The sequence below is a fragment of the Lycorma delicatula genome, chromosome 11 (assembly GCF_047948215.1).
Source record: "Lycorma delicatula isolate Av1 chromosome 11, ASM4794821v1, whole genome shotgun sequence".
NCBI lineage: Eukaryota > Metazoa > Arthropoda > Insecta > Hemiptera > Fulgoridae > Lycorma > Lycorma delicatula.
In genome coordinates, this window is record NC_134465.1 from 55,476,582 (window position 1) to 55,499,623 (window position 23,042).

At 29.6% G+C, this 23,042-nt stretch overlaps 1 protein-coding gene across 5 annotated transcripts in view; it reads right to left on the reverse strand.

Annotated features, from left to right (window-relative positions):
• Synd (protein kinase C and casein kinase substrate in neurons protein Synd) overlaps positions 1–23,042 on the reverse strand; it is a 265,365-nt gene that overhangs the window by 23,586 nt on the left and 218,737 nt on the right. For 2 of the 5 annotated variants that reach the window (XM_075379113.1, XM_075379108.1), the window contains exons 5-8: positions 22,088–22,099; positions 16,463–16,513; positions 3,313–3,539; positions 1,653–1,773 (exon numbers count right to left, since the gene is read on the reverse strand). In XM_075379113.1, the coding sequence (XP_075235228.1) occupies positions 1,653–1,773; positions 3,313–3,539; positions 16,463–16,513; positions 22,088–22,099 (411 nt within the window). The remainder of the gene's footprint in view (positions 1–1,652; positions 1,774–3,312; positions 3,540–16,462; positions 16,514–22,087; positions 22,100–23,042) is intronic. The other 3 variants (XM_075379109.1, XM_075379110.1, XM_075379112.1) reach the window with 3 other exon arrangements.

Here is a 23,042-nt window from a genome sequence, read left to right on the forward strand (position 1 = left end):
CCAGGCATCTGTGATTCATGAAAGAGAATTGATATCCTAAAAAGGTTAATTGATTTTAATACAATGAGATGTTTTAGAATGATATGTTTTCAATGGCACAAGATCTACAAAAATGTTAAGAAAACCCAATTTGAAACAAAAAGAAAGAATAATTTAAATCTGTGTAATGCTCAGATATAGTATAATAAGTACAAGTGATTATGAGACCTGGCTTTATTTAATAAATACTTTTTTGGGCAGGTCATCATAGGTAGGACCCTTTCACCAAACCACAAAAAAATACCAAGGACACATGAACAACCTATTACGGTCTTCATATCCTTAGCACAGATTTAGTGAACATTTAGAAATAAATCCAGAGAATATCCAGGGAAGAAATGATTTAGGATAACAGAAAAGAAACAGAAAATCAACCCATATAGGGGTCAAAAATAAGAAAAACACCATCCATATAAATACTTTAAGACCCCTAACATGCATGGCCATAAATCTTGTAAATCATCTCTTAACTTCAGCAGGATGGAATTAACATTTCACTGATAAATCATTTTTTTGTTGAATACTGCAAAAATACACAATGCAACCAATTTGCTTTTCTGTATAAAAAGTAAAAACTAAGAAAAATAAGTAAAAAAAAAATAACAAGACGGAGGACATAATCTTTCCTACACTCTTATTTTAATTCATATGTAGAGGGTGCAACTGAAAAGGTGAAGAAAAAATTTAAGATAAAATAAGAATTCCAGAAGAGAAAACAGATATCTGCTGATGACATGTGTTATTTCACTATTTATAGTTACATAAAAATAAATAATTAACATCATGGATTCTTCGATTCATTACTAATTTTACATACTTAGATTGGATTTTATGAAGATTGAGGCCAGGTTTTACTCAGAGGCAACTCTGCTGTTAGTCTGGGTCTTTCGGTAACCCCTGGATAGGAAACGGTGGAACTGTCCAAGAGTACTAGGATAATTTCCACTCCCCAAAATTATTTGTAACAATAAGCTAATTGGACAAACATAAAAAAAAAATAAACAATCACCATCCTACTGAATCCCAATTAAGAATCAGCTGCCATACTGGCTATTGAGAGGGTCAACACAGGTAGAACCAGGATGGCTGCTGATCCAACTTTCAGGCATACATCCACAAAATAAGAGGTAAGGGAAGTGAGGAGAAAACGAAAGATCAGCTTATAGAACGTTTCTGATCATGGTATTCCAGAACCTTTTATGTAATTAAAACTATTTTTAAATAAATAAAACTAATGAAACACAGCATTAAAGAACAATTCCACAGAACAGAAAGAAACAAACAATTATATTAAAGTTATCAAACAATGAATGGAAAAAGTAAGACAAAAAAAAAAAACAGAAAATGTGCGGCAAAATATTTTACTGAAATTTAAGAAAAATTTCACAAAATAATTATTAATCACATTTAATTAAAATCAAGCATTCACTAGTCAATTGCCCACTGCTTAGGGAAAACAAAATAATCCTTAAAAGGTTTAATACTACTACTTTTAAAAATAAAATAAAATGAAAAAAAATTATCAAACACATTAAAACAACACCAATAATATGAAAACATTTAAAAAACTTCCATTCCATAAAATAACACACATTAGACTGCAATTAACTTACCTCAAATTGTGGCCAATTCATAGCCATATTAACACCATGGTTATTAGACCACCATTTCAAGTCTTTTTCATGATCGGCATTATTAATCGTATGGTAAAACTCTTCGTAGATTTGTGGAAGACTACAATGACAAAGTTTTAAAAATTATTAATTAACGTAAAATAAAATAGAATTCTTAATCAATTTATTTAAAAATATTAAAAATAAAATAATAAATGTAAATTAATTATCAAAGTTTTTTAATTAATTTCATCATTACAATTATTTTCAGGACAGAATAATAAACTACATCTCTAATAACCTGACCTGTAAAAGCTAATGAAATGGCATCTTGAAATTTATAAGCCAATTCCCTTACGTCACCAGAGTTAAATATTACTAGGTGATACTGTGTACGATATATTATTCATATCTTTAATGCTCACATCACAATAGCATGTTTTATTATTAAAATTTATTTTAGAAAACAATCAACATTCATGGTATCAGAAGAATTAAAAAAATAGAGCAAATGCTTACAGAAGAATAGTATGGATCCATAAAGGGAAGGAAAATAAGACATGTAAAGTTAGGTTTATAAAAAACATTTATAAGAGGTATACAGAAAGAAGTACAGAATCAAGTTGTATTTTATACAGATGAAAACCATTCAACTGCAATCGATTAGGACACACTAACTGAAAGATTAATAGGCAAGAAAATAAATTAGGAAAAGAGAAGAAAATTAACTGTATGTGAATCAGGAAATGTCTGTAAAAAAATAGGGATACTCAAATTGATTGGTTTGACCTAGAAAAGAAGTACGTTAAAGGAATTGTCTATCACCAACTTTGTTTAATATTTATATTGAAAATGTGATTAATAATTCTGTAAGAGTTTAGTAAGAAGGAGAAGAAGCTATGCAAGGTTCACTTTTTTTTTTTTTAAGAAAATGAAACAAAAATAGAAAAAGAGACGATTTCAAAATTAGGTGAATTATGATAGAATATAGAATAAAAAATAAATATTAGGAAAAGTAAAATATTACAGTAAGACAATAAATATTTGTCAAAAGAAAGAATTTAACAATAAAAGAATACAGATACTACAATACCATGTTAACAGAAGGCTGTAAAAGTGAAAATGAAATAAAAATAAGAATTTCGATCACTAAGGAAGCATTTAACAGAAAGAAACAGTTACTACGTAGTATGATGGAATTTGAGTTGAAAATCTTGAGAAATGTCATCTTTAGCCTTCTTCGATATAGATGTGAAAAATGAACATTATAAAGCTGGAGGCATTTTAAATTTGAGCACGGAGGAGACAGGAGAATATCAAATGGGACAGGAGATGCAAAAATGAGAAACCGGATAAGGAAGCTGTTAGGATCTTAAAAATTCAACTGCAAATAGAAGAGACAAACATGCTGTAAGGGACTGTTAGATAAATAAATGACAATGAGTATTTTTTAAGGGTTAAATAAAAAAAAATACAATAAAAAAATGAGTGTAGTTTTATATTAAAATTCTTCAAATTAAATAAAATAATCAAGCTGTTATGATTAACAATTATATTGTGAAGAAAAAAGCACTCCACTTATGGTTTATAAAATAATGTAATCAATACAATTTTTTTTTTTTTAATTACAAATAAATATATACTTAAAAAGAATACTTACACAGGATCCTGCGAAATATTAAGACATTTATGTATACTAAATAATACTTCTTTAAAGAACTGTAACCTCTGGGCTTCCATCTCTTGACATTTAGTAAATACAACAGTCATATCTTCCATATATTTAGGATTATAACTGTTCAACTCCTGTAGTGCGACTTCATATTTTTCTTTACCACGCTGAACTTCTTCTTTTGTTTTCTGTACACGATCTTGCATCTTTTTAACCTAAAAAACAAAAAGGTTAAAAGATAAAGTGATATATAGTCTAATTAAAAAAATTAATATTATAAATGCTTTGGAAGAAGAAAAAATATGAAACAGTAAACAGTAAAAATCAATTAATTTACAAAAGAATATTTACAACTTTTTTTATTTCTTAATAAAATAAAAGGACTAATACAAGAAATATTAGCAGAATGAATACTTTATTTTGGGATGCGACTGACAGTTATAGATTAAGACTAAATATAATGTGCAAATAACAAAAACTAAAATCTCACCGAAGGTAAATTTTCCAAATAACACTAAATTGTTTTCAACTTTTATTTTTCTTAAGAATGTATACAGTGAAAAATACAATCACTCGATTAAGAAAATCACATGTAGGAAAATAAGAAAAGTAATCAAGTATTATTTTTAAGTAGCTTTCACTTCTCTCATTTGTGGCCAACCATACTGAACTGCTAAACAAAAAATTTAATTATTTGTTTATATTTCATCTAATCCATCAAACCAAACTAGATTTGTTAAATCCATGTATAAGAATAATTGTATAGAATATTTCAACTTTTCATATAACTAAACTTTTTTTTTAAAATAATTTTAAAATCAAGTATAGTTCTTTTTTGGCAGTATTTGGCAAATCTACCTCTTGTATAATTTTTATAATGATTTGTTTTTAAATAAGGCATTTCTTTCTAGTAACCGTTTCTTATAACAAAACTTAATTTTTATCTATTAGACTTAGTATAATTAAAAGACTAATAGTATAGTCCAGTATTTGATGGTAAAAATAGAGTATTACTTCAGAATTCTTTCAGACAACATTGATTTTATAAAAATTTGTAATTAAACTTATCTAACCTTCTGCTTCAAAAGTTATATCTTCCTGATGTGTGCTTTTTGTTTTTTGGGGTGAAAACTACCCCTTATTAAAAAAAAACATAGATTGAAATCATGTTTAAATATGTAGAATAAACATTCTTTTATGTTTTGGAATATAATTTATGATGTTTTACTACATTTCAACCCTTAGAAACCACCCCTCTCCCTTATGAAGAAATTAAAAAAAAAATAGTTTTCAACTGTTTTAATGTACATTTATAATGAATTAAAATCCCTTTACTGTTTATAAACAATGTATGATTTATTGCAACGTTTCAACCCTTAATAACCATCCCTTATGAAAAAAATTGTTAAAATTATAGATGTGTTTTGTAGTTCAAAATCATTTAAATGTGTAGAATAAACATTGTTCCATATTCTGAAACATAATTTATGATGTGTTACAACATTGCAACTCTTAGAATCCACCCTTAATGACAAAAAAAAACTTCGTTTTCAACAGTTTAAAATGTTTTAATGGTGCATTTATAATGAATTATAAATTTACAGTTGTTAATGTAATTCATAAGTTATTGCAATATTCCAAACCATGTATTCATAAATGCTTCAAAACTGTCGAGAATATAAAAATTTACATGCTTCGAAAATTTCACCGAAAAAATGCAATTGGTTTTTAAACACTACCTTCCTTAATTTTTAAGCTACCAAATCACTCAAAAAACATTTTACAGGAAATTTCAAGGAAACTTTACATGCCTTGTAAAGCAAGGCATGTAAAGTTCAGATTTCTTGAGCACTTCGTTTTTAAAATTTTTTAGTTCAAAAGGCTTATGGAAGGTGATCCTCACACTCAAATACAAACTTCTAACAGTGACATCTCAATCAACAATTTTTATTCTACAGAAATTAAAAAAAAACCAAAATTTTCAGTAAAAAAAAAACTAAATTTTTGTACTCTAGCGTTTTTTACACATTTTCTTTAGTTTTTGAATCATTGTGAAAAAAATAAATTTTTAAGAAATTTCAAAAACGTTTTCACATTTAAATCAACCTTATTTTTTTTCAAATTTAGGCATTTCAAACTGATTAAACTTCTAGAATATATTGTTAGTATTTAGATAAAGTAAACTGTAAAAGGATAACGTTCAATTTCAATTATTGCGGAAAAGTCATTTGTTTCATTGCTGATCTTTTCTCTGAAAAAGCAAGACAAAATTTTATTTTCATCATAACTCCGTTAGTTTTCATGCTAATGACTTTTATCACAGCTAATTTTAAAGGTCTTTTCAAGTAATTTGAAAAATATCCTATAAGCTTTCCTTGCAAAATGTTTCATTATTCTGTTATTTAACTTTGAAACGTTTGACTTCAGTTTTCGGCGAACAAAAATTTACTTTCTACGAGACATAACTCGGTTCGAATTGAATCTACAGAAATAGAAAAAAAAAACAATCTCCTCATTATTTTGTAAGCTTCATTTTTGCTAAACTAATTTTTTGATAAAATGTAAGATTTTTGAGTTATTCATGAAAAATTGTTAAATGGCTGGATGAAATATCAACATTTTTAATCACAAATAACTTGGAAAGTATTAACTCTACAAAAAATTTTTATTGAACATTTTTTGCTTAGAATTTATTCCTCCATTGATTTCTGCAGTTATTTTGAATGTAATAATTTCCACCCTTGAGAAGAGGTGGCATCCACCCCTAGGGTAAAAGCACACATCAGCATTATACAGAATGATTCAAAGAAACGGGAAATTTAAAAAAATTAAATAACATTAATGAAATTTTTTTTTACATAATGAATTTTATTTCATGCAATTGTACAAATGTTGCCATTTTAGGATACATACATTTTAGTTTATTTTTTAAAGATGACATCTTGCAGGTGACCTCCTCTTCTACGTAAACACTCACGAAGTCTCTTCGTTAAATTGTTCATGGTTTGACGTAACATCTCAACTGGAATTTCCGCCCGGATCTTTGCCTTCAGTTCTTCCGTTGTAGCAGGTCTACTGTGGAACACTTTGCTTTACACAAAAAGTAATCGCAAGCTGAGAGATCAGGCGATCTGGGAGGCCATCTAATGTCACCATTTCGTGAAATGACACTTTGTCCAAACAATCGGCGTACAGCTGCCATCGATATTCGTGCAGTATGTGACGTTGCTCCGTCTTGTTGAAACCAGGCTGTGTTAAGAATTGGTGGAAATCTCTTTTGTTGTTCAACAACAAAGGTTTCAAGCACGGCTACGTAACGAGCCAACATCACTGTAATCGCAAGACCGTTGTCATTTTCAAAAAAATAAGGGCCTATAACACACTAAGATGACATAGCACACCACACGATCACTTTCTGGCTGTGCAACGGACGCTGGTGTAGCTGCGTAGGGTTTTCTTGTGCCCAGTATCTGAAATTTTGCTTGTTAACAAATCCACCGAGGTGGAAATGCACTTCGTCGGACATCCACAGTTCATGAACAAACGCTTTGTTATCATTTATCTTTTGAAGCATTACATTACAGAATTGTGCTCGCACAACTGCATCGTTCGGTTTCAGTTCCTGGACAATCTGCAACTTGTATGGATGGAATTGCAAGTCCTTCACTAACATTCTTCGAACACTTGAACTATGCAATTGCAAAGATGCTGAGAGACGACGGATTGACCAATGTGGACTTCGTGTGACAGCATGTTGTAAAGTTTGAACATTCTGTGGTGTACGGACGGTTCGCTCACGGCCTGGAGGTTTCTTTTTCATTGCCGAACCAGTTTCCTCAAAATTAGATTTCCATGTTTTAATTGCATGTGCTGATGGAACACGGTCGTGCCGTCCCAGATTAAAATGACTGCAAAATTCTCTACGCGCTCCCTCCACACTGTCATTGCTTTTGTAAAAAACAATGACAGTGTTTTTTACACCGTCATTTGATAGCAAATGCACGTTGCGCACCACTCCAAGAATCCATGACAACTAAATGGCAGGTTAGGTTAGAGAGGCTGGAGCCACTTATCAAGTGATACCAATCGCCCACGGCTACCAACACAACTTTCAAAATTTCCCGTTTCTTTGAATCACCTGTATAACTTTTGTTCCTTGAGCTATTCACTAATTAATGTCCAAATTTCACATCAATTAATACTGAATTTATTTCACTTGGGATAGTGATATAAATAAGAAAATTTAAATGAACAAGATCTTCTGGTAGTAAAGTATAATACTTTTAAAGCTGATATTTTTATAGCCCTCTCCTTAAAATCATGATGAAACAAAGGCTTATTAAAGGGAACTGTTTCGAAACTCACTTTAATATCAAAATCAAGGTAGTAATATTTTTCATGAAACTGACACTTTCTTTTTTCAGTGCTTATAATAGTGATAAAAAAATTAAAAGTATAACATTATTGCCTTGATATTTTCTCAATGTACATTAGCCAAAAAAATGTGTTTTATAAATTAGAAAGAAAAAAAAGAAAATTTCAATTTTTAAAATGATTAGATTTAACATGGATGTACTTTACCTAAAACCTGACCAAAACATATCAAAATTAAAATAATCAAAGGGTTATGAAAGCAAAATTCTATAAACATGATCTAAATATTGTAAAGGTTATTTTATTTTAGTAGGTGCTAACTTTATCCTAAAATTTCCATCAGATTCTTACAATAGTTTTTCTCCTCCTCCAACAATCTAACACATTATTGTGTTCCTCTTTGTTTGTATCAAACGACATTATTTTGACAATGTTTTACCACTAAAGATCAACACTTTTCTATAGATATAATACAAGAGCACAAAGGAGCAGGTAGGTAATACGGTACTATTTAAGTTAATATTATTTTATGAAGAAATAACAATTATGACAACTGATTCTAATAATCATATTGTAGCCACATAAAAATTATTTTCATGTAGGTTGGTAGAATTATGCATTCTAGTGGCATTTCACTGCCATATGCCAATTACACAGCCAATATACACTCTTATCATTATGTGAAAGCTCTGCCTTCATCTGTTCTCAATTATTCTTTAAAATATTATTTTGTAAATTAAAACGGTCTTGAGTTGCTATAATTAAACACTGCTACTAATTATTCACCTATCCTGATGGTAATGATGAAGAAATTGAATTCCAATAACCCCAGTTATTGTACTGTATTAATGATTCTTTAAACTCAATTTCTTTGTCTCAATCCACTTTCAGCTTTTAGTCTCTATCTCTTCTGGAATTATTTTGTATATGAAACAATTTTTATAGTAAGCCCAAAATTATTTAAGTCTATTGAAAACTAATATACAGATATTATTGTCTGTAATAATTATTGAACATTACTCCAAGAAAATTTTATTTTTTCACATTTTCAACATTTAGGATGTCAACAGCATCCTCTCCCAGAATCATTATTTCTTTCAAAATTTCACTTAGGACAAGTTAGAAAATTGTGTTGTTGAGAATTATTTTTATGATCGATTAACTTCACTTCTAGGAATCTTTTTTTTTAATAACTGAAAGAAATTAAGTAATTTTGAACTCTATGACTTTGCCAGAAAATTTAAAAAGGGCATGAAGCTATACAAAATGAGAGTCGCAATAGGCATTCAAGGAAATGTGCAACAGTTAATAACATTCAATCAATTCATGCATGAACTTATTGAAATCAAATGGCTGAACCTTGGGTTCTGTAAAGTTTGTGCAAGGTGGGTTCCAAAACTTTTGACACAAAATCAACAGGAAATTTTCCAGAAGCTCCTGAATCAATTTCAACGATGAAAATAATTTTTTTCATTGAATAATCAAATGTGATGAGATATGGGTTCATTATTACACTCCTGAGTGAAATCTGTGAGTATGAAGTAGCCCAGCAGCACGATAGACTTGTCCTACACAGGCAAAAATTATTGTCAGCTGGAAACTATGAATGTTGTGCACCCTCAGACAAAGTGAAAGCTTTCTTTTTCAAAGTGGTGCCATCAGCCAATTAGAGATGTGATTCTCCTTTAAGTTGATGTCAGCTTTACACAGATATTAGCACTCAACATGAACTGTACAAAATTAACAGGGAAATCTTAGAAGCCCACTGGGCTAGACTAGTTAACTCATCATCACAAATCAGCTGATTTCAAAATCAAGAGTTCTAAGTTTCAAATCCTACTAAAGGCAGTTACTTTTATACGGATTTGAATACTACATCGTGGATACTGGTGTTCTTTGGTGATTGGGTTTCAATTAACCACACATCTCAGTAATGGTCAGCGTGAGACTATACAAGATTACACTTCATTTACATTCATACATATCATCCTCATTCATCCTCTGAAGTAGTATGTTACAGTGGTTCCACAGGCTAAACAGAAAAAGAGAGAGGGAAACCTTAGAACATCTGTAAAATCCAGATTTATCCCGCTGAAATTTATCTTTAATTGAACCATTGAAAGAAGCACTGGAAAGACATCAATTTCAGATCGACAACAAAGAAAAGGATTTTGTGAGCAATCAGCTTGTGATATGTCCTTAAACATTTTATGAAGAAGGGATCCACAACCTTCCCACACATTTGGAAAAATGTGTAGAACTTCAGGGAGACTAATTAGAAAAGCAATAAATGTTTTGTGTTTTTATTCTGTACTAATAAATGTTAAAAACACAAGTCTGGTTTATATTTGACTGACCCTCAGATCTACAAAAAAAAAAACTCTCTAAAGTGTCAGAAACATTTTTCAGTTATCAACACATACATATTAAATAACAGGTAAAATTTTTTATGAGGCTCGGCTGATAAATTTTGCACAAGGTACAAAAGGTGTGCAAAAGGTACTATCGAGTTGGGTGTGGCAGCACATGATAGCTAAAATCCCTCTCTACACTCTACATACCTGTGATAGTGCGTCGAAATCCATTTACCGGTTTGTTTTCAGTTGCAATTAAAATGGAGTAGAGTACAGCCAATATGTCAACACAGTTAAAACAGTCCACAGTGATTGATTTTTTAACAGCAGAAAATGTGAGTCGTACAAATATATATCATCATTTAAAAGCAGTTTACGGTAGTGGAACTATTGACAGGAGTACTGTGAATAGGTGGGCGTTAAAATTTCATGAATATAAAGCTGGTAAAGTGACCGTTGAGGATACACCTCACAGCAGACGATCAGTTTCTGAGACTGACAAGAAACATCAAAAGGAGGTGGATGATTTGCTTCAAAGTGACCGGCGAATCACTCAGCAACGCAATGTTATTCAGTTAGACATATCTAAAGAACAAGTAGGCCATATTATCAAGCAATTGGGATACCGTAAAATCTGGCACAATAGATACTGTGGAACTCTTTGATAGCTCTCTGCAAGCTGAAGTTTGAGCCTATTCTGCATCCACCATACTTGTAGGATTTGGCTCCGTGCGACTTCCACTTCTTCTCTCATCTCAAGAGGAATCTCAGTGGTAATCGATACACCACCGATGATGAAGTGAAAGAAGCTGTAGCCACTTGTTTCCAAAAAGAAACACCACCAGAATTTTTCAATAACAGAATGCAAAAACTTGTTAGACTTTGGGAAAAGTGTATCAGTGTAAATGGGGATTATATTGAAAAATAAATATTTTGTAGCTAAGGTATTGTACTTTTATTCATTTTTTATTTCATTCCAATATCTCTTTCATTCCTATGCTACGCATACATGTTAAAAATTTTATCAGCCGAGCCTCGTATACTATTTATGAAAATTTAACATTCATTCCTCAGATATTTATCCTCAAATTTGAAGTATGTAATAATAAATCATATAATAAACCAAAAAAATAACTAAAAGTTACATTGAAACCTACAAAGTAGCAAACGAAATTAATAATATTCAAAAATATACAATTTTATTTAAAATCAAAGCATTAGGAATTTGCAAATTCTTCAAATACAACTCCAACATGAACATAATATATGATGACAACAATATACATCGACCAATAAGTTTAAAGAATTAATTCAGAACACTAGTAGTAGGTAATTTATTCATTATTCTTAACTCTACAACATTATCATTAATATCTTGTGAAACTATACATCAAACATCAAATTAATATTACTGATAAAAAATTTAATTGCTTCCATTCTCATCAGAATATATCAGGAAAACAGTTTTTTGAATATAAAAAAACTATGCATAATACACAATCTTCTTTCCAATCAGGGGCAAACAAGTCATGTATACCTCCTAACACAAAATTTATATTTCCTTATTAATAAAGTTAATTTTCAGATATTACATTACTTTTATGGGGTGTACAATGCCACAATTTCAAGTCTTTCTACCCAATTTTGAACCTTGCCTACTTAAAGCAGACACAAGAAAAACATTTTTTACAAGTAAAAAATAAATAAAATTTAATGGTGTAATAAAATACAAAAATTACCACTAAACATTCAAATATATTAACAATTAATTCTACATCGAGAATAATGAAACCACAACGATAGAAAGTATAGATTGTTTACTTATCAAATATTCACTGTTTGTTTGACATCACATCATCATTAAAGGATCACTGTTATAAACTAATATATCAAAATTGCTAAAAACATTTTTATATAACAATTGTCAAAAATAAAAATTCTGTTCTATTCATAGCTAGCAGAATAGCAAGATGAATATAAAATTTACTTTTCTAATATCAAGAATTATTTTAGGTTGGTAACTGTTAGAATTACAAGTATAGTGAATTTTATAATCATGTAACTGTTTTAAAATCTATGAACTGAACAGTTTTTATTATTGACAATTATTATAAAACAAGACTTTTTTAAATTTTGATGTAATAGTTTTTACGTGATTAAATTGACACATCACATTAAATTAACACATCATAAAATGTTAATTAACTTTTGTTGATACGTAAAATATTTATACTTTGTACTGGAGGTTTCATTAATTGCAATATTGGAAATTTCAAGGTATGAAGAATGTTTAATAAAATTATTAACAAATCTATATCATAGGCTGAAAGTAATAAAAAACTAAAAGCAAAAGCAGCAAGAAGTTTGAGTAGCAAGTAAATACTGATCAAACAAATAAAGAAATACTTATCCAGTTTAAAAATACTAAAATCGTAATAACTCTAATGGAAAACTAATTGTACATGGCTTAAATAAAAATTGCACTAGAAATATGAGACTAAACATTTTACATCTTTCCTTTATTTAGTTCAAAGATATTAAAAGAAATTTACAATAACTTAAAATCATTTTCTCTAAACCTCTATTTCGTAAAATGACAGCTAAGTAGGGAGATTCTTTACATAGCAGGGTTACAAGTAGTCCTTTGAAAGAAGGAAAAGAAACTACAAAATGGCAGCACCTGTCACTGTATAACATTTTGTACTCCCATATTTTCCAGTATGAATTACAATTCAGATTCCTCTCGTACATTAATGGGATAAAGCAACTTGGCTATCAAAGAGTCTTTTTTAGTAGAGAAAATGAACTACTTGAAAAAAAAGTCTGAACACTTTAGTTTCAAGTTACAATTATTGAAAAATTTCACTTGACTTCTTCTCCAAAGGTAAAATGATGCTAGACTAAAATTTTTGGGAGCACATAAACATTTTTTTATATAACAGACTAAACTTTTTGGAGTAAAATCTGATTTTCTAATTTATACAAAAACTTTAGTAGTTTTGGGAACATTGTTATAACATTACTATAGCTAATTACTATTAATTATTATATAAAATGACATCCATTTATCATTGGATACTTAGAATAAGTGCTTACTAAAACTATAAATAAAGCTAATTAGTATTATTATCTTTTATACCATAAAGGATCACTTTAGTCGGTCAATTATCCAAGTCTCTTTGATGGGATTGTTTGGGCCTTGCGATCCTCCCAGTACTTTTCCATATGTTCCAATCTTTGTGTCCTTTCTAGTATTGAAAATTTTCATGTAGTGAGTGTGAAGTGAGAGTTTTTGTTCTTGATTTTCTTGTTTAATTTTATCTTATCTGTGGTGCCTTTTGGTGTAAGGCCAATTTCCTTCAGATCTTCTCTTATTTCTCTGATCTATCAGTATCCTGTCTTGGTGTTTGTTGAGTCGAGACTGTACTATACTAGCTGTTTCAGAAGTCTTAAATCTTGCATCCTCATGATACATCCAAAGAATCCTATTCTCCTCTTATGCATGGTATTAGTGATTGATTCTAGATCTTTGTACACGACTTTGTTGGGCACAACTCACCACTGCCTGTTTTTCTGGTAGTTTTTATTGATGCAGGTTCTTCCAATTCTTCTTTCAATTTTGTGGAGTCTGTCTGTCTTTGATTGTTCGTTTGGTGGAACAGTGTTTCTGCTGTATAAGTGGTTTCTGGTTTTAAAACTATTGTAGTGTCTTATTTTTGCGTTTATTGATAGGCTCTTTTTATTAGTGTACCAGGTTAATTTTTGAGTTTTAGCTAGTTTGTTTCTTGTTATTTGGATCAGGGTTTTTGTTGTTTAGGTTGTTTGTTATTATTTCTCCAAGGTATTTAAACTGCGCTATAACAAGGGTGAATCAAATTTATACAGTAATTTTGCTATTCTACACAGTAAGCAGTTTCAAGCTTGATAGTAAAGTAGGGGGTGTGTTAATGTTTGGTGTGTTTCAGAGGAGGGGGGTTCCTCTATCATCAGTACAGCCATGAGTGAGAAAGAGGTTCCATTGTCTGTGGCACAACGTATAATCAAAACCTTTTTAACTAATGAAGACGTTAAACCCGCAAAAAATTTTAATTTGTTTAAAGGTACAGTTTGGGGGCACGAAATTGTCCCAGAACCAAGAGTATACGTGGGTCAGACAATTTAAGAGTGAGTGAGAAAGTGTAGAAAACAAAATTCATGATCAACACCCACGGTCAAGTCTCATAGCTGACAACATCTGTGCCGTTCAAGAGCTTATTGCAGATTCACTTTTGAAGAAATTGCATCAGAAGTGGCTGTTAGCACTGAAGGAGTGCTGAATCCATAATCACTGAAAATCTTGGCTTTAGAAAAATTAATGCTTGATGAGTTCCAAGGTTGTTGACCAAAAATCAAAAACATGAAAGGTTGGAGATCTGCGAGACCTCTGAATCGATTTTGGCAAGAAGGGAATGATTTTAGAGGCTCATCATTACATGTGATGAGACATTGGTCCATCATTACACTCGAAGTCAGAAATGGCGAGTAAGAAGTGGTGAAGGAAGAATGAGAGCTGCCCAGTGAAGGCCAAAACTCGTCTATCAGCCGGAAAAATTCTTGCAACAATTTTTTTTGACTCAAGGGGAGTTTTACTCACTGATTTTCTCCATTTTCTCAATCAACGAACGGTGAATGCGGTTTACTATTTTGCCAGCTGCTACAATCAACAAAAGCCGCCTACCAAAACAAAAGATGGGGTACCCCATTAGAGATGTCATCCTTCTCCATGACAATACCAGGCTGCACACTGCAATTTTGACAAGCGATTAATTGGGGAAAAATGCACTGAAAAAATTGCTTGGAGGGGAACGAATCGAAAACAATGAAGCCATCGAGGAACGCGTGTGCAATTGGTTGATGACTCATCTTCAAACATTTTATGAACAGGGAATATTCAAGCTTCCAAATCTTTGACAAAAGTATATAGATTGTGCAGACTATATAGAAAAATGATGATTGTATGAATTGTGTATATTATTAATCAATAAATTTATTTAAAAAAAAATTACTTTATACATTTGATTCACCCGTGTATTTTGATTTCGTTACTGTTTATGTTTACTTCTTTTAATCATGTTGGTTTTTGGGGCAAAATTTCTATGTTTCCAAATGATATTTTGAGGCCAATTTTATCTGCAGTGTTTTGAAGTTCTAATATCTGTGATTTAGCTGGGTCCATAATGTTTGCTAGCAGTGCCAAGTCATTGGCATAACCAAGATAGTTTTTGTTTTGATTTTATGGCCTATTTTTACTTTTGAAGGCATCTTTTGAGCCATTCCCTCAATATCGTTTCTAGAGTGCAGTTGAATAATAGAAGTGAGAGCCCATCACCTTGGCGCAGTCCTGTTTTGATTTCAAATGGTTCTGAGAGTTTGCCTCTAAATTTTACCTTTGGCTGTGTTTGTGAGGGTTAGTTTTATCATGTTTATTAATACAGCCAATATAAATATAATAAAACCTAAATGAAGTAAAACATGATAGCTTTACCTAATCAAACAAACAACTATCTAAACAAACTCTTTTAACAAGAACTTCTGATAAAATATCATAAAAACAGAGAAATAATCTATATGTTTTCAAGTTTGTATTTATCTAAACAAAATTTACATATATTTAACATATTTATTTAGCAATATAAACAAGCAGCACACAATTCAAAACTTATTTATTTATAACTATACATGATAACAGAATAAAGTAGTCTAGTGGATTCAAGGGCTGATGAAGAATGTTTGCATTAACTTTCGCCCAATAACTTGCACAAAAATCTCATCAACAGCCCTGTATAAAAGTATATCCTACTAACTTTCAACAAGCTTATCCATAAAAAAAATTAATTATGACTACTCAAGAAGTCATCAGTTAGAATAAAAATCTTAAGTAGGCCAAACGAGATTTAAACTAACAACTGTTGAATTTAAAAATCATAGAACTTTTATGATATATTACTTATTTTACTTTGCAAAAAAGCCTCATAAATTAAAAATAAAAAGAACAAAGAAAGTTTAAATAATAAATACAGATATAATAAAGAGGCAAAACAAGAAAAAAATATAATGATGGGTTTACAGAGATTATATGAAGAAATAATAGAACAATGAAAGAAAGAGGGATGAAAACACAAAATATGAAGTGTAAAGCACAGACAAGACTTTGAACAGAGAGAAAACAATGAATTATCTAATTCGAGCTAAAAAAAGATCTCTGAAACTAACACAATAAATTTATTTCTGCTTTAAGAAAGAGGCTGAAGTACAAATGATTAATTTGCTGCAGAAAAAGCTAGCTACAGCTCTGGCTAGCAATGTAATAAATTTATATGACCAAAAGAAAAACATTTTATTTTTTTTTGGTTTGCCATACAAGCACTTACCACTTTGCCACTACTTGTACTTGTTTCTTTCTGTACCTGAACGTCCTTATCCTATGGAATTAAAAACATGAATAAAAAAGAAAGTTATTATAATATAGTTCATGGAATTATAAATTCAATAAATTTTGAAATTAAAGTACTACAATAATTTTTTATTATGAAACAACAGAAATCTATCACTAAACCAATTTAGAATAGAAAATTCATTAAAAATATAATATAAGTTCAATGACGGGAATGAATACGAAAAACTACTTCAGTTATAATAAATTTAAAACTAATCTAACAAAACAAGTTTTACATCAATCAATTTATTACACATAAGAATACTAATGATAATTTTTCTAACACTACATTATTTATTTAATAGAAAAATTATAATCTACAAATATCAACTTCAATAAAAAAATTTATGTAAATTACTCTAAATATATATAAATGAATATCTTCCTGTAAACAAGGGGGAATAGAGATTTCATAAATAATTACTAACTTTCTAACACTTAATAAAGCTCCAACTTACTATTACTGAACAATAGTAATGTCAAAATTTCAGAATTATTCACCTCTTACAAGTATTTAGTTTTTTACATATGCCATTGACTGTTTTGTCTATATATATATATATAATCCATCCTACAGCAAATATTTATTCCAGATCACCTGTTTTTTTATAGGATATCACTGAATCCAGTCAATAAAATAAAAACAATCCTCCACATTGTATCTGTCTTGAAAAAATGGGCAAATTAAGTTCTGAGTCCAGAACAATCTATGTGTATATTTAATTGTGATGAATCTATCAAAGTAACTGACAGTTATTGTTATTGGAATAAGCAGCTTATTATGTAACTGATAACTGAATAGTTAACCTATATAAGTAGTAATGTAAAACAAACAAAACTTCATTTTAATAAAGAGTGCTAATGAAAATTGAAAATGTGATATTAAGTAAAAATTATGCTAAAATAGCAATTCAATGCAACACTGTTAACAAGCATAATTAGGTTCTCATCAAGATTTCTTAGGAATTATAAAACTGAAAGTAAACAGTAAATTATATTATATGTCATCAGGTAGTATACCTTATTTGAATTATAATTGTATCTCGTGTTGTTTAAATAGAACACCCAGTTGCTAAGAACTGTTAAATTTACATACATAACCATGTAAAAAAGAGAATTTTGTATGTAATATATACACTTGATCTAATTAATGAAAAGTATTCATCTAATAAGCTAAAGAGCAGGGGCAGATTTCCCAACAGAGCAAGTAAACCACACTAGGAACGCTATTATTTTTATTAGATCTTATAGAAGATTACAGAAAGAATTAAAAAAGCTGATTAACAAGTGGAAACTACCAAAGTAATCAATTTTTATTAAGTTAAATATTGGATGAGCAACTTAAAACCGAACCGCAATGGATTAAATATACACTTGACACATAACATTTTATGAATGAAATGAAAACATAAATTAAATTTTGCATTTACATTAACAAAAATTTTAATAATTACCATATTTTTACAAAAGATGTACAAAGTGAATGACATATGCAGCAATGCACTTTTTTTCTCAAGTGATCATATTGACAGTCATGTGACAAAAATATTATAGTCAATGCTGTCAATATCTTGTTGAATGTTTACATTCAGTTCATTGGTAATATGGGAATTTGATTCATGGATTCTATCGTGAAGTGGGCATCTGTGATACAATTACAATTTTCAATAATCCAATACCTGGTGTTGTGTGAATTAACATGCCCACATAAATGAAATCATGCCTCATTTGACATGAAATAGATCTATCTGTCCATTGACAATGTTTCTGAGAAGCAAGACATGATAATTAAGATGTTTCAGTTTGTTTGTTCTCTTTAAGTTGGTGCACAGATATAACACTATATGTTTAAAATTTAAATCATGAAGGATTTTTTCGGCAACATGTGCATTTTACACCAATCTTTGTGATTACTTACACATAGATTTTCTCTGATTGGTAAAAATTCTTCTTTGAAGGTCAGCAACGACCTGTAAGTCCAAATGGAAGGTTGCCTATTTCATTTTGCTAATGAAACTGACCCCCCATTGTACACTGTTTTTTAACAATCATTAAATCATGTAAGCTACTCTTTGCTGGGATACTGGTATTCAATATTTTTTTGTGAATTATTGTTGTTTCTTAAAAAGATCCAAGATGCACATACCTTTCCATTATCATGACCCTTTCCTACCAAAGGCATTTTAAAAAACACAACTGCAAAGAATGAATCAATACTGCACTGAAACATGAACAGTTTACAACTGACAAAAATAAACGAGTACAGTAGTACACAACCAGTAGTTGCTTTAATAGCAGCAACAACAGTAGCCAGTGTTAAAGGTGATACTCAAATTACTGCAGTTCAAACCGGCTCAGTTCAGCTTTAAATAGCTCATTAAGTATCTTTATACCATTAAACTTGTTTGATGCAAGCAAGGATACCTAAAAGTGGAAAAACTTGACTTTATAACTTGCTATGTTTTTATGTAAGATACAATTTATATGAGTGTGGATGAATGTAACCAGGGTGGTAACTTGGTTTTTTACTGTTAAACTTAAAATTTTCAAAAGGAAATAACTCTGTGACCAGGAAAAGCTGACAACTTAATTTTGTGAGTCATGTTCACTTTGACATTCTTAAAGATGGAAAATTATATAAAAAAAAAAATCAATAGACATTTAAACATAAATTAAAAAGAAATATTTCCAAAGGACTCTCGTTTCACAATTTTTTAGCCAACTGGAACAAATGATGTAAATTCACTCCTGCTTGTGTTTTAAGAGTAAATAGAAGTTATTTACAAATCAGAATAATATTGGCTTACTTTCTTTACAGATCCTTAATAACCTGATAAACATGACATTTTACTTACCAGAGGAAACAAAGTTTGTAACGGGGAAAACAAAAATAGAAGAATATCAAAATAGGAGATTTTTCAGAAAAAAACTTATTTTTTAAGTATAATGACAAGACTAAATCATTCAAAAATGATAAAACAGGGTCAGTGAGAAAAAAGAATTACTAAAGAACAGTTTACTAAAAAATTATTCATCCCAATGTTCATTGAATGAATCATTGCATTCACACCGATTCGTTCCTATTTCATTTACATTTACACTTTTCACAGAAAAACTCCTCGATCTATTCCTGATGCAATTAGATATTAATGAACCTATCAGCTAAAACCCAGAGTTAAACCAAATTATATGATGTATGTTTATAAAATAACAGAACAAAAAAAAAATAGCATGCCATTAATGACGCCTAAACTTCCTGGCTGGTCTAATAAAGACTTTTGAAAATTATTTTCACTTTAACTGCATCATTCCAATATTATCTTGGCTAATTAATCCTATTTCTGAGATTTATTTTTTATAACAACAGATATATTAACTACTATAAACAACAGCTTGTATAAACATACAGCTGGTATGAATAGCTACTGAAAAATAGGGTTATATCTTCCTAGTAATAATCCAGACTCAAAACATTGCAATTCACTGTAATTCAATATGACTTATATCACTATAATTTAGTGATAAAACAAGCATTGAAATCTATCACATTAACTGTAGATAATTCAAATACTGGCAATTTTATTAATAGTTTTGAAAAATTTAATCTGGTATATACCATATGTCAAAAAACTAGCATTAACTAGTTGAGATGTCTTACATCAACAGAGATCTTTTTAAATTAACTAATGAGAAATATTAACATATTTTCCATTAGTTAATTTTATAGAATAATTTTTATTTACAGTTTGAGAATTAATGCAAACACCTATAGGGTCAAACGAAAAATACGCTGCAACAAAACTGCAAATGAATGGATAAATTAACAATGATTTTCTAACCGATCTCAAATGTGATGAAAAAGAAAATCAATTAATTATAATAACTTCTATAAAAAGAATCTTGATAAATTTTGGAAAATAAAAGAAAATAAATTTTATTTTCAACTGATTTACAACATGAATGAAAACTTAGCAAGTACATCTAGATTTAGGGAAGGAAAGAGTTCTGAAGATGCTCTGCTTAATTTTACCTTTTTATAATATTCTTAATAAATATAAAACAACTGTGACATTATTTACTGATATTACAAAGCTATCTGACATTGTAGACCATAAAATGTTTATTAAACATCTTATGAAAAGCTGGAATACAAAGAATCGCTCACTCCAGGTTTAAGGATTATTTATCAGAAAGTATGTTTGGAGTTACTGACAGGTAACATACAGCCTTGTGGTATGTATGGAGAGGGGCAATTTTATTTTTTGTACACATACATATATATTAATAATTTATGCATGGGAAGGTTTGAGGACACTTACATAACTAATGAGAGAAATAAAATGAATGATAGTAGAACAAATTTGTGCTCTAAAAATATTTTTTATTAACTAAAACATGAATTGAAATGTTTTAAGGATCACAATCCTATTTTTCTGTGAAGGTATAACAGGTAACCTGTGCACATAAACAAAAGTAGGATGTTCAACCATTTCCTGAAGTTCTTTAAAAAACGGTTATTTGGATTTATCAATATAGAAGATTTTTCCAATACTTCAGGATAGTAAGCTTATAATCAGTTTCTTATAATTTGTATCAATGGATGAAATATCAAAAAGATGTTCTTTTTTTATTATTGTATATTTAATTAAAAATGTAATACAATATCATTACTACCTTATCTTATTGTAAATTACTAAGAGAAAAATATGTAAATAGACTAAATACAGATTTTTAGTCAAACATGTGACGTGATGTAACCCTAACTTTGGGTGGTATCTCGAATCACTTAAATTCCATAAATAAATAGCTAAGTTTAAAATAATTAAATGTTTATGTAGTAAAGTAATAAATGTAAGTTATAATTAAATTAGGCTTGATTTAAGTTATAAATAATGTAATATTAGTTTAGTATGGTAAAAATGAATTCAGTATATTAAAAAAATATGCAATTTTTCAATGATTTGGAAGTTTCATCCTTTCATTAGCTTAAATTTAGATTATAACCGTAAATAACTGCATCATTGGTTACAGCATATTCATTTTCTAAAGTTGACCACTTCTCTTATTACCTACCATGGGAAAAATATACCAAAGAATAAAATATACAGAATGATGCAGGTGTCAGTAAATAACTTTGAAGAAATCATTAGGCTGTTAAGACTACACTACTAGCAGGAAAAATGTATGTTGTTTCAATGATACACCATTGTATACATTTCAATTTCTTTGTATACACCTGATATGATAATGATTGTTATTTTCACCCTGAATTAATGATTAGGACAATATATAAAATTATTAATTACATTAATATTTAGGGAAATGAAACCCAATGAAATCAACTACGTTACTATGCACTCTAATATTAAGAACAAGTACACATTATTTAATTTACCACATTAATAAATTAAAAAGCAAAAAATAAATAACTGCCTATACGGTTAAAAAGCCAAATCAGTTACAATGATTACAGAAATATTAAATAATTAAAGTACCAACTTAAAAAAAAAGAAAGTTAATTGACCGTTATTTCTGAAATCCATAACTGATTAAATCTTACCAATATAGCTCTCTGAAAAAAGAAACAAAAAATATTTTTAAGAATCATTAAGTTTGTAATGAACTGATATAAAATAACATAAATTATTAACAGCATATTGCTTTTTTAAAATTAAATTTAAAATACATTAAAATTAATAGATGTTAAAAAAAAACTACATGGATAAACTGACAACGTAGATAGCTCTTTAAAAAGTTGATTATAATTTATTTAAAATATTTATCACAGAGAAATGCAAAAAAGGATTAATTACTTGAGTTGATCTGAAAGAGATTATTTTCATGTACTAGATTTTCATATTTAGAATGATTAAACTACTGACGAATACAAAAATTATTCACAATTTAAAAAAAATTCTTTATTTTGCACTATTAAATGCCAACACTATACAAAAAGATAATGTATGAAAGTTGTCTGAAAAGTTTTGCGCCTAACATAGGAGACATATTTTTTCTGTCAAATATAGTATTATTTTTCAACAGTTCAAGTTGATACACTTTTTAAAGCAATGGTCTAACCTCTTTAACTTTCCAAATAGTAGCTGGCGTCTTTCTCCGCAAAATAGGCATTTACATATGCAATAACCTCCTGATAAAAACCTCTTTCCTCCAAGCAAAGCTTAGGAAACAAGAAAAAGTCATTTGGGGACAGATCTAGTGAATAGCAGTGGTCAACCAATTCAAAGTGCAATTTGTAAATTTTAGCCACGGTGACCATCGAAATGTGAGCAGGCGCATTGTCCTGATGGAAAAACACTTTCTTCTTCTTCAAATGTAGTCGTTTTTTTGCAATTTCTGCCTTCAGCTTATCAAGTAATGATGCGTTAACACTGTCCCGTTATTGTTTTAACTTTTTGAGGATAATCGATAAACAAAATTCCATTACTATCCCAAAAAACAGTTGCCATCATCACCTTCCCGGCCGATGGAACCGTCTTCGCCTTTTTTGGAGCAGG